At 40.2% G+C, this 15,259-nt stretch overlaps 1 protein-coding gene across 5 annotated transcripts in view; it reads right to left on the minus strand.

Moving 5' to 3' along the window:
* Positions 1–15,259, minus strand: part of psmc5 (proteasome 26S subunit, ATPase 5) — a 31,292-nt gene that overhangs the window by 14,965 nt on the left and 1,068 nt on the right. For all 5 annotated transcript variants that reach the window (XM_068013295.1, XM_068013296.1, XM_068013297.1 and 2 more), the window contains exons 2-7: positions 10,222–10,292; positions 8,620–8,691; positions 7,835–7,904; positions 6,695–6,792; positions 2,098–2,154; positions 62–292 (exon numbers count right to left, since the gene is read on the minus strand). In XM_068013295.1, coding sequence (XP_067869396.1) covers positions 62–292; positions 2,098–2,154; positions 6,695–6,792; positions 7,835–7,904; positions 8,620–8,691; positions 10,222–10,227 — 534 coding nt within the window. In that variant the 5' untranslated portion in view covers positions 10,228–10,292. The remainder of the gene's footprint in view (positions 1–61; positions 293–2,097; positions 2,155–6,694; positions 6,793–7,834; positions 7,905–8,619; positions 8,692–10,221; positions 10,293–15,259) is intronic.

The following is a 15,259-nucleotide window of genomic DNA, read 5'->3' on the forward strand; positions in this document are numbered from 1 at the left end:
TTAATTTTATTTGGGAATAGGAAGCAAAGAGGTGCAGGCACAAAGAGAAAGATGCACTTGCCTTAGGTTGCGCAATGCCGAGAGCTTCAAACAGTTCAGGATGCTTCACTGGCAGCTCAATAACCTCCTTGATCTCTTTGATCTGTTTGTCCAAGCCACCAATCATTTCATAGGTAGAATCTGGAACCTTCTCGACCATCATTAGAGACACCAGAGGGTCCACTTTGTTGGGCAGGATTTTGTGTAGAGTGTAGCTATCATTTCTCAAAGCTACACGGCAGTTAGGAGTCACCTTTAAACAAACAAAATACTTGAGTTATAGCCAATAGCGAAAGCAAAACACAGCCGATCCCTAGACGAGAGCAGTATAAGAAACCATCAAGTTTCCAAAATCAAGAGATGAAAATCTAAGGGGAAATACAAGTTAGTAATCAATCTGCTTCCATTAAATGGTTACAGAAAAATTATAGACAGCTGGCCTCAAACTTGAATCTCCCTCATGCATATTCAATTACTGAAGATAAATAACTCAGCCATTGCACAAGAATGGGCGAGAGCGTTTTATTATTTGTTCATGGGACATGGCCGTCACTGGAAAGGCCAGCATTTATTGCAAATCCCTAATTGCTCTCGAGAAGATGGTGGTGAGCCACCATCCTGACCATTGTAGTTCATGTGTAGGTACGCTCATAGTGCTGTTAGGGAGGGAGTTCCAGGATTTTGACCCAGCAATAGTGAAGTAACAGCGATATAGTTCCAAGTCAGGATGGTATGTGATTTGGAGAACTTGCAGGTGATGATGTTCCCATGAGTCAGTTGCCCTTGCCTGTCTAGGTGGTAGAGATCACGCGTCTGGAAGGTGCCGTCGAGTGGAAATTGAAAACTGTGATGCAGTTGGGGTTCATTCAGGTTGAGCTGCATAGAGATTGGGTTATACCCCAGAATGGATAACCTTCACTTTGATGCCCAGAAACGTTTTGATGTCAAAGATAAATTTTCAATAAAGCTATACAATAGTATAAAACAGTATGATTTTAGCAGCAAGCCAAGTTTAGGCAAATAAATTGAGTTCCTATCTCACAATGAAGGTCAGACTTTCAAAACAGATTTACATCCGGGACAGTTCCTTTTTACAGAGCAATGCACACATCATCAAGATACCTCAGAACTTGACGTAAAACTAAGAACTTAATAAAAACAGCCCAATGTGCACTCTTTCCACAGATCATCGGTATTCTCCCTCATCTTGGATGTCACTTTACTCCAAAAACATTCAGTTGCCAATCACAATTAAACACAAAACAATAATACTCTATAAAAGCAACTCCTGAGAGTAATCGAGCAAAACTCAACAGGATTCAACACTAACAACTGCATTTAATGGAAAACCCATCCACATCGCAACCACTGAGCCCAATGCAGGAGCTTGGAAATTTGTTTATTCTCTTTAAAAAAAAAAATCTCAAAAATTCTCATTGGTTTACATGTTGGTATTTTTGCATATTTCAATATATGGAATTTGCAGAATATAACAGTGGTACAGCAGTATTGCAAACTCATCTTCAATCCAGTTCTTAGAACAGGTATTTATCTAGTCGAACGACATATTAACCATTTTTGTTGGGATTCTACTCTGGTAGTGTTAGTTTCATATGAAGCATGCTAATTTAAAACTCCGTCTCCAACTAACATTAACTTAAATCTGTTTTCACCAACATTATTAATTCCTTTCAGCATTACTTAAAACCTGAATTGTGACCCTCATTCTGTTCTCCAATGAAAACAAGTTTTCAAAGTCTTCATAACCTACAGCCTCCAGTCTTTGAACCCCCTACCAATCTCCTTTTGAAGGCACAGTGCTTAAAAAAATTCTAAATAGGACTTCCTTTGAGTTCCTTTGAAAATAACCCATTTTTAACACATAGCACATGCATCTCAAGGCACCTTCTGGTACTTGATTCCCTCCATTGTCAATACAGAATGAATATTTTAAATCAGTAATAATCACATTCAAACACTTTCAATTTGACACTTAATTGGTGAGTACGGAAGAATAAGAATCACACTCAAAATCAACAGCTGCAATACTACACTTACATCATTAATGTCAATGTTCTTGTCAACATCCACAACAAATTTTCCCTCTGGATGCACCTACAAAGAGAACCATACAAGATTACTGTCATTATATTTTTATTTAAGAAAAAAGTTAACAAGCCTTTCCTTTTAATGCAAATAATATGTGAAAAGATTAAATATATAATACATTAAAAACAACTTCTGAATTTTCTCATGAGCTTCTCTAAGCTCTCAAGAATTTATCAATCCTGCTATGAACCACCTCAAGGCACAGTGGTCGAGAGACAACTCTCCCTCACCCTATAGAGAAGCTTCTACCTCCATATAGTGGCTGAGCTAAAATTCAGAAACTCGGTAGGCAGCAGGAGGGAAAGACCATTCACATCATGGCACTGCACTGTGCCTCATCACTGGTATCCCTATCAATGCTTATTCATTTGTACAGCATACTAAGTAAAACTGGCTTTCCTCTCATTTGACCAATTTTGTGTTAATTGGTTTCTTTGCACACCCCAATTTACAGACCCCAAAATGCAGAGCCCCCACTCCCAAAGTCTCCACTGATGTGGCCCTGTAACTAGTTGCTGGGAGGTACAGACCTCAAGTTGAGGACAAACAAAAAGCTTTCTTCAATGTAACCTCTGCAGGATGAAAGCCAATTTGTTCAGTTTCTACCAAATGGGTTGCCTGCCCACCCCTGCCCAGATTCTATCCTCTCATTCACTGTGAACCCAGTTGTTTTCAATTTCAGTGCCCTGAGCCGAGTTTAAATCCCTACATCCGAGCCACCACCAAGACGGCTTCTTTTCATCTCCAAAACAGTGCATCTTCTCCCTCAGCTCATTCCAATTCTGCTGAAATCCCCATCCACATCATTACCACCTCCAGGCTCAAATTCTCCAGTGTTCTGCTCAGCAGTCTCCTAAATTCCACCTCAAGTAAAATATATGTCCAAAACTGTATCACCTACACCTTATTGAGTCCAGTTTCCTTTTATCCTCATCCTGGTCAACCTCTACATGCTCTCCATTCCCCAACATAGCAAATTCAATAAACTGGTCTACAATTCCTTCCATACTCTTGCCCCTCCAACTTGTATGACCTCTTCCAGCCCTTTATACCAGTATATACCTTCCACGAGCCTTTGCAAATCTCCCCTCCATTTTGTTTTCAGTCACATTGGTCTCATTTACCTCCATTCTGGAACATGCTTCTTACACCACTCTGCTTGGCTGTCACTTCAAAAGCCTCCAGAAAAGGTACCTCTTTATTCATGATTTGGGTCACTACCCCTCCTATTTCACCACTGCGATGTGCTTCTGGGCACATTTATGTTAAAAATATTATAGAAATGCAAGCTGTTACTGGACAATGGGATGGGGTAAATGAGACTCCAATTTTAACTCACTCTTAGTGGTCATAGCGCCTTGAAATGGAGGTCAATAAGTGACTATGTGGGGGAAACACCTCATGAAAACCAGTATCTTTACATTCCATGACGCAGCACATTATAGCCCCAAAAAGCTGTGCTGCTTAGAGCTGGCATACCATTTAAAACACACATCAATTATTAATATGGAAATGATCAATCTTTAATAATTCCCTCTCAATTACATGCCCTACATACTGTAAGCAACTAAAAAAACATAAGCAAAGAGGAACTGAAAGATCGTACATGATGAACTATGAGAGGTAGGGTGAGCACAGAAAAAAATTCCCACGATGAATTCCTACCCTTGTCCAGTTATTTGGAAGCTTAACTATTTGATTAAACAACCAGCCTTATAATCCACTACAATAACCGATCCTTCAAGCAGTTAGGATTAAGTGAGGAATCTCATCTTCTGCATCAGTGCCAAGGACATTATGTTCCACTCCCCAGCACACTCATGCCTCACCACAATGAGTGCTGAAAAAGAAAATACAGAGTACAGGAAGCTGATTTGTATGAACGGTCATGTGTCAACCACTGCATCAGACATTGCTTTCGTAACAGTGGTCAGAAAAAGCAGTCAGTGTGGTCAGCAAGGATAGGGCACAGATGTAAATCTACCACAATGGGTAAATGGTCATGAGCATAATGCAATTTTGATAGAAAAGCTGTTCTACATCAAAAGCCTTTCATCTAGTTCAAAGTCTTTGTTGTAGAAACTAAACGTAATCTTGAGCCGTCATCACACTGGCCACCATTGCACCATACAGATTCCATGCCAGATGTTCCTAGAATTATAGAGGTTTCAATTCTGGGGTCAAAGGGCAAGCGACACTGAATAGGAAATTACTACCCGAGTTAATCTGTACAGATTCAGAGCGAAATTACACAAAGTCAGGGTTAGGTATTAAAATACAGAAAAAAATCCATAAAACAGATGCATGTTCACAAATAAAAACAGAAAATGCTGGAAATACTCAGCAGCTCTGGCAGCATCTGTGGAGAGAGAAGTAGAGTTAACATTTCAGGCCTCTGACCTTTCATCAGAACTGGCAAAGGTTAGAAATGTAATAGGTTTTAAGCAAGTGAAGCAGGGGTGTGGGGGTGGGGGGGGGGGGACAGAGGAGGAAAGAGAACAAAAGGGATAAATGCGTGATGGGGCAGAGGGAGAGATTAAATGCCAAAGACGTTTCGGGACAAAGGCAAAGGGAGTGCTAATGGCGTGGTGAAAGACAAAGCATTAGTCCAGAAAGAGTGTTAATAACAGACTAATAGACAGCTCTGTCCAAAAGCACAAACATGTAAAACCAAGTTTAAGGCAGGCACACAGTTAAAAATTAAAATAAATTAAAAAGGCCAGTCATGCTCTGAAATTATTAAGCTTAATGTTTAGTCCGGAAGGCTGCAGAGTGCATAATCGGAAAATGAGGTGCTGCTCCTCGAGCTTGTGTTGATGTTCACTGGAACATGGCAGCAGACCAAGGACAGAAATGTGGGTGAGAGAGCAGGGTGCTGAACTGAAGTGGCAAGCAACCGGAAGCACGGGGTCATGCTTGCAGACTGAGGAGAAGCGCTCCGCAAAGCGGTCACCCAATCTGCATTTGGTCTCCCCAGTGTAGAGCAGACTGCATTGTGAGCAGCAAATACAGTGCACTAAATTGAAAGTAGTACAAGTAAATCGCTGCTTCACCTGGAAGGAGTGTTTGGGGCCTTGGATGGTGAGGAGAGGGGAGGTAAAAGGGCAGGTATTACACCTCCAGCTCACAATGTGGTCTCCTCTACATTGGGGAGACCAAGCTCAGATTGGGTGACCATTTTGCGGAACACCTCTGCTCAGTCCGCAAGCATGACCCAGAGCTTCCGGTTACTTGCTATTTCAATTCAGCACCCTGCTCTCACACCTACACTGCAGCAGACCAAGGAGAGAAATGTTCCAATGAACATCAACACAAGCTCGAAGAACTGCCCCTCATTTTCCGATTAGGCACTCTACAGCCTTCTGGACTCAACACTGAATTCAATAATTTCAGAGCATGACTGGATTTTTAATTTATTTTATTTTTTACCCATTTGCCTGCCTTAAACTTGGTTTTTCAGATTTGTGCTTTTGGACAGAGCTGTCTATTATTCTCTCTGGACTAGTGCGTTGTCTTTTACCACACCATTAGCACTCCCTTTGCCTATGTCCCATGACATCGTTTCCATTTAATCTCTCCTGTCCTTTTGTTCTCTTCCCCACCCCCTTCACTTGCTTAAAACTATTACATTTCTAACCTTTGCCAGTTCTGATGAAAGGTCAGACCTGAAATAACAACTCTTGCTTCTCTCTTCACAGATGCTGCCGGACCTGAGTATCTCCAGCATTTTGTTTTTATTTCAGATTTCCAGCATCCGCAGTATTTTACTTTTATTTTCGATACATGTTTTACATACTGGTTTTAGAAATTAGAATTTCTCTCTCGCAGGTAAATGCAATTAGCTGTGATCTTTGCTGTCAACAAAAGACATTTCAAAATTCAATTGCTGCCTTTTTAGTGGAAAATTGATTAAATAAGGACCCACTTTCTCAAGACTTTCTCCCCTCTGTTAAACTGCAAAAATGTATTCAACTAACAAAAGCTACAACCTATTACATTTCTAACCTTTGCCAGTTCTAACGAAAGGCTGCTATTTCACTCTCACACAAACACAGCCGGTTATTTTCAAAAAGTATATAAAATTTTATCCAAGTAAAGCTTTGAAATGTGTCCCTTTTGCTTTATCCAAACTAGCAAGTAGAAAGTGATAGGAGCTAAAGAAAAAAAATCCCCTCAGAGGAACTGACTGAACAGTACTGTTTCCAAGGTACGCTGCACAAGTTCAAATTGCACAATCTAAATTAAATTCATTGTCACAGCTCAGGACAAACATATTAAGTCCAAGTCCATACCTTTATGAAAGGCTGAGGCCTTAAGTCCGAACAGGTATTAGAAGTTATTAAAATAAGTCACAAGCCGCCGTATCGAATTTAATATATTACAGATACCAGTTTCTGAAATAGAATATTCACCAGAAGGATTTATTCCACTAGTGAAAAAAGCCTTTGCTGCATTCAAGTTCAGATCTTTCCAGCTCAATATAAATTCTGTACCCAGTACACCACAGGTAGGTATCCATCACTTGCATAAGATACTGCAAAATTACCTTGACGAGCACCTTCTTCTTGTCCATAGCTCTCACCACCTCTCCTACATAAGACCCCTGCTCCTGTAATAGCTGTAGTTCTTCCCGCAGCATGCGCACTGTAAGAAACATTTACAATTACATAGTTTCAAGTTTAGTTTTCAGTAATTATATAAGGTTAAGTTTTAGACTGATACCATCTCATAGATCCATCAAAAATACTTTCCACAGAATAAAAACAGATGAAATAAATCTCATCACAGATTCAAGTAATACAACAGGTCACAGTTAACTCTCAATTTCTCATCACCTGAGCCTGAGAAAATAATTTTCAGGATCTTTTTCTGCCTTTTTTCCTGCCAACTGCTAAGTCTCTTCAACTCACCACACTTTAGCCCCGCCTTTATGGCTGCCCACCAGCTCTGGCGATCACTGGCAACTCCACTATAGAATTAGTGCATTCCAGCTAAAATAGAAATTACTGAACTGAAACTAAATCTAAGACAAATACTAAAATTAACCAAAATAAAAGCAAAATACTGCGGATGCTGGAAATCTGAAACAAAAACAAGAAATGCTGGAATCACTCAGCAGGTCTGGCAGCATCTGTGGAAAGAGAAGCAGAGTTAACGTTTCGGGTCAGTGACCCGAAGAAGGGTCACTGACCCGAAACGTTAACTCTGCTTCTCTTTGCAAAGATGCTGCCAGACCTGCTGAGTGATTCCAGCATTTCTTGTTTTTGTACTAAAATTAACCAGCTGTATCAAAACCCCTAGCCCTGCCTGCATTCCTTTGGTGCAACAGGACTACACTGAAGAAAGGAACTGGTAGGTGGACAGGGCTGGGCATCAAAATTCATTGGACAGGTCAGCGGATGAGTTACGCCATGTGGACCTCATCTGCATTTATCTTTCACTAACACTAGGTGTCCCTAGCGTAATTTATACTCTGTTGCAATGGCTACAAGAACCACTATTAATGGTAAATAATGAACAGAATTTTACCATCTGCTGGAAATTCATTTTCAACTCCTTTGCAGCACTGACAACCAAATAACCATTAATTTACACATCACTGATAAGCGATGGAGCACAATCCAAAGACAAATGAGATATATAGCAACACCAAACAGAATACTGTCCCGTAGCATTTTTAAATTACCTTTGGCATTGAGTTCATTTCTTTGAGCCTGTAGACGCCGGAGATTCTGACTCTTATCATTAACAATAAGCTTTGAGAAAGAGAGAGAGAGGAGAGGTGGAAAGATATTAGAACTGACGACATTCAAGCACAGTGTTATTTCATTTGGAATAATATCAATTCACAAAGACTAGATGCTAATAAACAAATTCAGATGAGAACACCGGGGGACTACCTGGTCGTCAGGAAATTTGAGTTCAACTATGCTGCTACTAAAAGAACATCGCTGAACCCACAGATATTTTTCATTATTGGAGAAATGATTCCTAAGGCACTCTGCCTTTTTTTAACCAAGAAAAGATTTCATCAATTTTCAACACAAATAGAACAGTAGGTGACGGCATAAACTATACTAACTTCGCTGGTAAGTTTTAGAAACAATTTCATAAATTTGTCTGGCAACTGATACTGGACTTCATGATGCAAATTGCATGATTTGACGAGCAATTATATATTTATTTTACTAACTGATGCAGGTTATTTTTCATTAGTCTCACACCGCACCCCATTCCCCGCTTTGCCTAGAGTTAGGAACATCCCTCTTACAAATTGCAAAGGTCATCACCAAGGAGCAGAAGTTATTGTCATGTGTTGGAAAATTAACATTTTGCACCTTATTTATTTCAAAAAGGTTAGTTGCTACATATCCAGATTAGCTATTTTCTTTGTTTCTATGTTTTACATTTATGTTTCTATGTTTAGGGGAGTTACTTCTCCCATAAAACTGTTCTGCTATGGTATATCACCTGTAGTTCTTCAATTTTTGATAAATAATACTGGCGGAGGCCTGTCCCTCCCTTTCCCTCGTCCATATCCATCTGAAATCAAAGCACACATAAAATTAGTAAAAGCTGCTGTGACTACAGGGAGGCAACACAAAGGAAGGTTCCACAAGTTACTGATCATGATGCTGATGCTCTGAATAGCTTCCACGCATTGTAGCCAGACACCAATGTACCTACCTGTGCATTAAAAATTAGAGAAACTACATGCTTGCGACTTACAAACAAAAGCAACCTTACAGCACAATTCTTGTATTTACTTAACCCTTTGTCAAAACAACACAAAAGTATTTTTCACATATTACTTTTGAAGAGCAGGGACTTAGGTGGACAAAACAGCAGCCTAATACCAGGATCAGTAACAAGTGGTACAGACCACCAAAAAGGCACAAAACATTTAGTGACTATACTTCAAAACATAACCCACTGTTTGTAAAGCAATTGGGTCTTCCTGCAAAAGTAATAAGGTGCTTCATGCATGCAAGTTTGTTTGATGAATTTTGGAAATATTTATCCAGAATGCACAGAGTGAAAATTCAGAAAAAAGAATTTCAGTTTTGCTTGCAAATTACAGGCAACAAATGCAGACCAGTAGCAATTCCTTGAAGGGAAAACTAAAAGGCAGGCACGTTTCTTTGATTGTGCTCTTCTACCTCTGTTTCTGTTTTTCTCCCCAATTGTTAAGTGTCTTACTCCAAATTTCAAATCTGGACTTAATCAGACTCTGAAATGTTCTGATTTGGAAAGAGCAGAGTTCAATACTTGGTATTATACTTTCACACTAGCAACATTTAAAAACCCTGGACAGAAAAAAGTATGCACGCACCCTGCCTTCAACCAGAAACAGAGCCTTAAAATTACTATCTACTATCAATTGCAATATACATGTAGGGATCCCTGAGGATCTAATATTTAAATCATTACAGCACTAACTTCTTGCTTTACAATTACAACAGAAGATTGAATTTGAAGGGCCACAAATTGCAGCTGTCACCTCAGGGGGTAACTGTAACCTAACTTGCCTGGTGGGAAACCAATGGGGCAGGTGCAATGCTGATTTTATGCCCTGCCCATTGAGGACAATTTTTAACTTAGTCCAGTCAGGAAACTGACAGAATTGGTTGCAATGTTGGTTTTACACACCACCCAATTTAACTCGCCATTGAAGTCAACAAGTAACATTGGGTGAGGTATAACAATCAGTGTTCCACCTGATCCCATGGGTCTCTCACCCAGCGAGTTAGGATAAAACTGTCCCCGCACCCCCAAAATTACTACCAGCCTCAATTTTTCGAGCTATTAAAACAGCATAATTAAAGGGGAATTGGGCTAAATAATCAACTCCATCATATTCAAGGAGGTGAAGATTTACTCACTCCAATCCTGCATTTTGTAAAGCATACTCTGAAAATGAAGAGCTAGGCATAAGTATAAACTAATTCAAGATAACAGTGTAAATAACCCAATTTTGAGAGAAAAAAAGCCTTCCTGTTCAACTCCAGCAAGAGTCAGCATTCACAAATGTTATGGAATCAATGAAACAAATATTGCAATACTCATACTTACCCTCATGGTGCTGGAGATTGATGTTTATGTTCAGCAAAACAATTTTCTGGTCAATTGCAGATTCATCAAGCCTGCAGATTACAATGGAAAAGGGGACTAAACTTCATCATTTAAACATAAACTTCCATGACCCAAGATCCACGATCAGTTTTGAACTGTAGAACAGAATCTCACACAGATTCTGCGCTACTTTTGGTTAACTGTAAAATAGAGAAGGCAGGAGGAAGCCAAACCCAAGTGATTTTGTATGCCATGGGACAAATGGGGTTTTTTCCTGCTCGGGGAAGGGGAAGAGAACATATGAACATATGAGTTACGAGCAGGAGTAGACCACTCGGCCCTTCGAGCCTACTCTGACATTCAATATGTTCATGGCTGAACTGATTACTCCACTTTTCCACCTACCCCGATAACCTTCCAACCCCTTGCTTATCAAGAATCCATCTACCTCTGCCTTAAAAATATTCAAAGAAACTGCTTCCACTGCATTTTGAGGAAGAGAATTCCAAAGACACATGACCCTCAGAAAAAATTTCTCCTCATTTGTCTTAAATAGGTGACCCCTTATTTTTAAACAGTGACCCCTAGTTCGACATTCTCCCACAAGGGGAAACTTCCTTTCCACATCCACCCTGTCAAAGCCCCTCAGGATCTTATACGTTTCAATCAAGTTGCCTCTTACTTTTCTAAATTCCAGCAGATACAACGCTAGCCTGTCCAATCTTTCCTCATAAGACAGCCTGCCCATTCCAGGTATTAGTCTGGTAAACCTTCTCTGTACTGCCTCCAACGCATTTACATCCTTCCTTAAATAAGGAGACCAGTACTGTACACAGTACTCCAGATGTGGTCTCACCAATGCCCGGTATAGTTGAAGCATAACGTTTGTATTCAATTTCCCTCATGATAAACGATAACATTCTATTAGCTTTCCTAATTACGTGCTGTACCTGCAAACTAACCTTTCGCAATTCAAGCACGAGGACACCCAGATCCCTCTGCATTGCAGAGCTCTGCAATCTCTCACCATTTAGATAATATGCTTCTTTTTTATTCTTCCTGCCAAAGTGGACAATTGCACACTTTCTCACATTATACTCCATTTGCCAGATCTTTGCCCACTCACTTAACCTATCTAAATCCCTTCGTAGCGTCCTTTTCACAAGTTACTTTCCTACCTATTTTTGTGTCATCAGCAAATTTAGCAACCATACCTTCGGTCCCTTCATCTAAGCCATTTATATAAATTGGAAATAGTTGAGGCCCCAGCACAGATCCCTGTGGCACACCACTCGTTACATCTTGCCAACCAGAAAATAGCCCATTTTGCCTACTCTCTGTTTCCTGTTAGCTAACCAATTTCTATCCATGCCAATATGTTACCTCTATACCATGAGCTTTTATTTTCTGCAATAACCTTTGATGCCTTTATCAAATGCCTTCTGGAAATCTAAGTACAGTACATCCACCCCTTTATCCACAGCACATGTAACACCCTCAAAGAACTCCAATAAATTGGTTAAACATCATTTCCCTTTCACAAAACCATGTTGGCTTTGCCCGATTACCTTGAATTTTGCTAAATGCCCTGCTATAACGTCTTTAATAATAGTTTCTATCATTTTCCCAAAGACAGATGTTAAGCTTTATCTGAATGCACGCAGCATTTGTAATAAGATAGATGAATTGAGGGGACAAATAGAAATAAATGAATATGACTTGATAGCTATTACAGAGTCGTGGTTGCAGGGTGACCAAGACTGGGAATTCAATATTCAAGGATATTTGTCATTCTGAAAAAATGGGCAAAAAAGGAAGAGGTGGGGTAGCTTTGTTAATAAAGGAAGGTATCAGCACAGTGGTGAGTAGTGATATAGGTGCAACAGATCGTGATGTGGAATCAGTTTGGGTGGAAATAAGGAATAGCAAGGGGAAGGAGTCACGGGTCGGAGTAGTCTATAGGCCCCAGAAGAGTTGCCTCACTGTAGGACAAAGTATAAATCGGGAAATAATGGAGGCATGTAAGAAAGATGCTACAATTGTCATGGGTGATTTTAACCTGCATATTGACTGGACAACTCAGATTAGCAGAGGTAACATGGAAGACAAATTTGTAGGGTGCATCAGGGATTGTTACTTAGAGCAATACGTTGCAGAACCTACCCGGGAACAGGTTATTTTAGATCTAGTAACATGTAATGAGGTAGGATTAATAAGTGATATCACAGTTAAGGATCCTTCAGGGGGGTGGCGATTACAACATGGTAGAATTTCAAATTCAGTTTGAGGGTGAGCAACTCGGGTCTCAAACCAATGCTTCAACTTAAACAAGGGCAATTACGGAGGTATGAAAAAAGAGTTGTCTAAAGCGGGCTGGGAAAATAGACTAAAGGGAAGGTCAGTGGATGACCAGTGGCAGACATTTAAGCAGATATTTCCTAAAGCTCAGCAAAAATTTATCCTGGTCAAAATGGACTCGAAGAGAAGGATGAACCATCCGTGGTTAACAAAGGCGGTCAAGGAAACTATCCAATCAAAAACTAAGGCATACAAAGCTGCGAAAACTAGTGGTAGGGCAGAGGATTGGGAATTTTGTTTTTTTAGGAACCAGCAGCAGATGACTAAAAAGCTAATAGAGGGAGAAAATTGATTATGAAAGTAAATTGGCAAGAAATATAAAAACAAACAGCAAGAGCTTCTACTAGTATATAAAAAGGAGAGTAGCTAAAGTGAGCGTGGGACCCTTGGAGGATGAGACTGGAGAATTGATAATGGGGAACAGGGAAATGGTAGATGATTTAAACCAATATTTTGCATCGGTCTTCACGGTGGAGGACACTATAAACATCCCAGAGATATCAGATAAGGAAGGAGCTAATGGGAGGAAAGATCTTGTAACAGTCTCTATCACGAGGGACAAAGTATTTGACAAACTATTGGGACTAAAGGCAGACAAGTCACCAGGACCTGATGGCCTGCATCCAAGGATTTTAAAGGACATGGCTGCAGAGATAGTGGAGGCATTGGATATTCTGCAAAATATTGCAGAACTCACTGGATTCCGGGAGGGTCCCAGCAGATCGTGACGCTCCTGTTCAAGAAGGGAGCGAGATAAAAAGCAGGGAACTATAGGCCAGTCAGCCTAACATTGGTCATAGGGAAAATGCTAGAGTCCATTATTAAGGAAGAAATTGCATTAAGCTTTTCCAAATGTCCTGCTATCAAACAGAGTCAACATGGTTTTGTGAAAGGGAAATCGTGTTTGACAAATTTGCTAGAGTTTTTTGAGGATAACAAGCAGAGTTGATAAAGGGGAACCGGTAGATGTAGTGTATTTGAATTTCCAGTAGGTATTCGATAAGGTGCCACATAAAAGATTATTGCACAAGATATGAGCTCCTGGTATTGGGGGTAATGTATTAGCATGGAATGAGGATTGGTTAACTCACAGAAGACAGAGATTAATGGGTCTTTTTCAGGTTGGAAAGACATAACTAGTGCAGTGCCACAAGGATCAGTCCTAGGCCCTCAATTACTTACTATCTATATTAATGACTTGGAGGAGGAGCAGAGTGTAATATATCCAAATTTGCTGACAATACAAAAATAGGTGGGAGGGCACGTTGTGATGAGGATATAAGGAATCCGCAAGAGGATATAGGTAGGTTGAGTGAGTGGGCAAAAACATGGCCGATGGAGTTTAATGTAGGAAAGTGAGAGGTCATGCACTTTGGTAGGAAGAATCAAATGGCAGACTATTATTTAAATGGAGACACTCCAAAAAAAGTGCAGCACAGAGGGATCTGAGTGTTCTTGTGCATGAAACACAAAAAGTTAGCATGCAGGTGCAGCAAGTAATTAAGAAGGCAAATGGAATTTTGGCCTTTATTGCTAGGGCATTGGAGTTTAAAACTAGGGTAGTCTTGTTACAACTGTACAGGGTGTTGGAAAGACCAGACCTGGAGTGCTGTGTACAGTTTTGGTCCCTGAATTTAAGAAAGGATTTACTGGCATTCGAGGCAGTTCAAAAGCAATTGACCAGGCTCATTCCTGGGATGAAGGGGTTGACTTATCAAGAACGGCTGATCAGGTGAGGCCTTTATTCATTATAGTTTAGAAGAATGAGGGGTAATCTCATTGAAACATACAGGATTCTGAGGCGGCTTGACAGGTAGATGTTGAGAAGACGTTGAGAAGATGTTTCCACTAGGGGGAATCTCAAACTAGGGGACATAGTACAGAATAAGGGGACACTCATTTAAAACTGAGACGCGAAGGGATTTCTTCTCCAGAGGTTAGTGAATGTCTGGAATTCTCTACCCCAGAGAGTTGTGGAGGCTAGATCATTGAAAGTATTTAAAGAGGAGGTAGATTTTTGAAATATCGGGGAGTTGAGGGCTATGAGGAGCTGGCACGAAAGAGGAGTTGAGGTTTGCCGCATATCAGCCATGATCTTATTGAATGGTGGGGCAGGCTTGAGGGGCTAAATGGCCTACCCCTGTTCTTATTTATGTTATGTAACTGGCCTGTAGTTTTCTGCTTTCTGTCTCCCTCCCTTTCTGAATAAAAGGAGTTACGTTCGCTATTTTCCAATCTAATGGAACCTTCCCCCGAATCTAGGGAATTTTGGAAAATTAAAACTAACGCATCAACTACCCCACTAGCCACTTCTTTTCAGACCCTGGGATGAAGTCCATCAGGACCCGGGGACTTGTCAGCCCCAGCTCCAACAATTTGTTCAGTACCACATCCCTGCTGATTGTAATTTTCTTGAGTTCCTCCCTCCCTTCCATTTCCTGACTTATAGCTAATACTGGGATGCTACTTGTATCAACAGTGAAGACCGATGCAAAATATCCTTATTGTTCATTATTAATTCCCCAGACTCACTTTTTATAGGACTAATGCTCACTTTAACTCTTTTTAAAATACCTATAGAAACTCTTACTGTCTTTATAATTAGCTAACTTTCTATCGTACTATAATTTTACCTTCCTTATCAATCTTTTAGTCATTCTTTGCTGTTTTTATATTCTGT

Source organism: Heterodontus francisci, chromosome 33 (genome assembly GCF_036365525.1).
Source record: "Heterodontus francisci isolate sHetFra1 chromosome 33, sHetFra1.hap1, whole genome shotgun sequence".
In the NCBI taxonomy this organism is placed as follows: Eukaryota; Metazoa; Chordata; class Chondrichthyes; order Heterodontiformes; family Heterodontidae; genus Heterodontus; species Heterodontus francisci.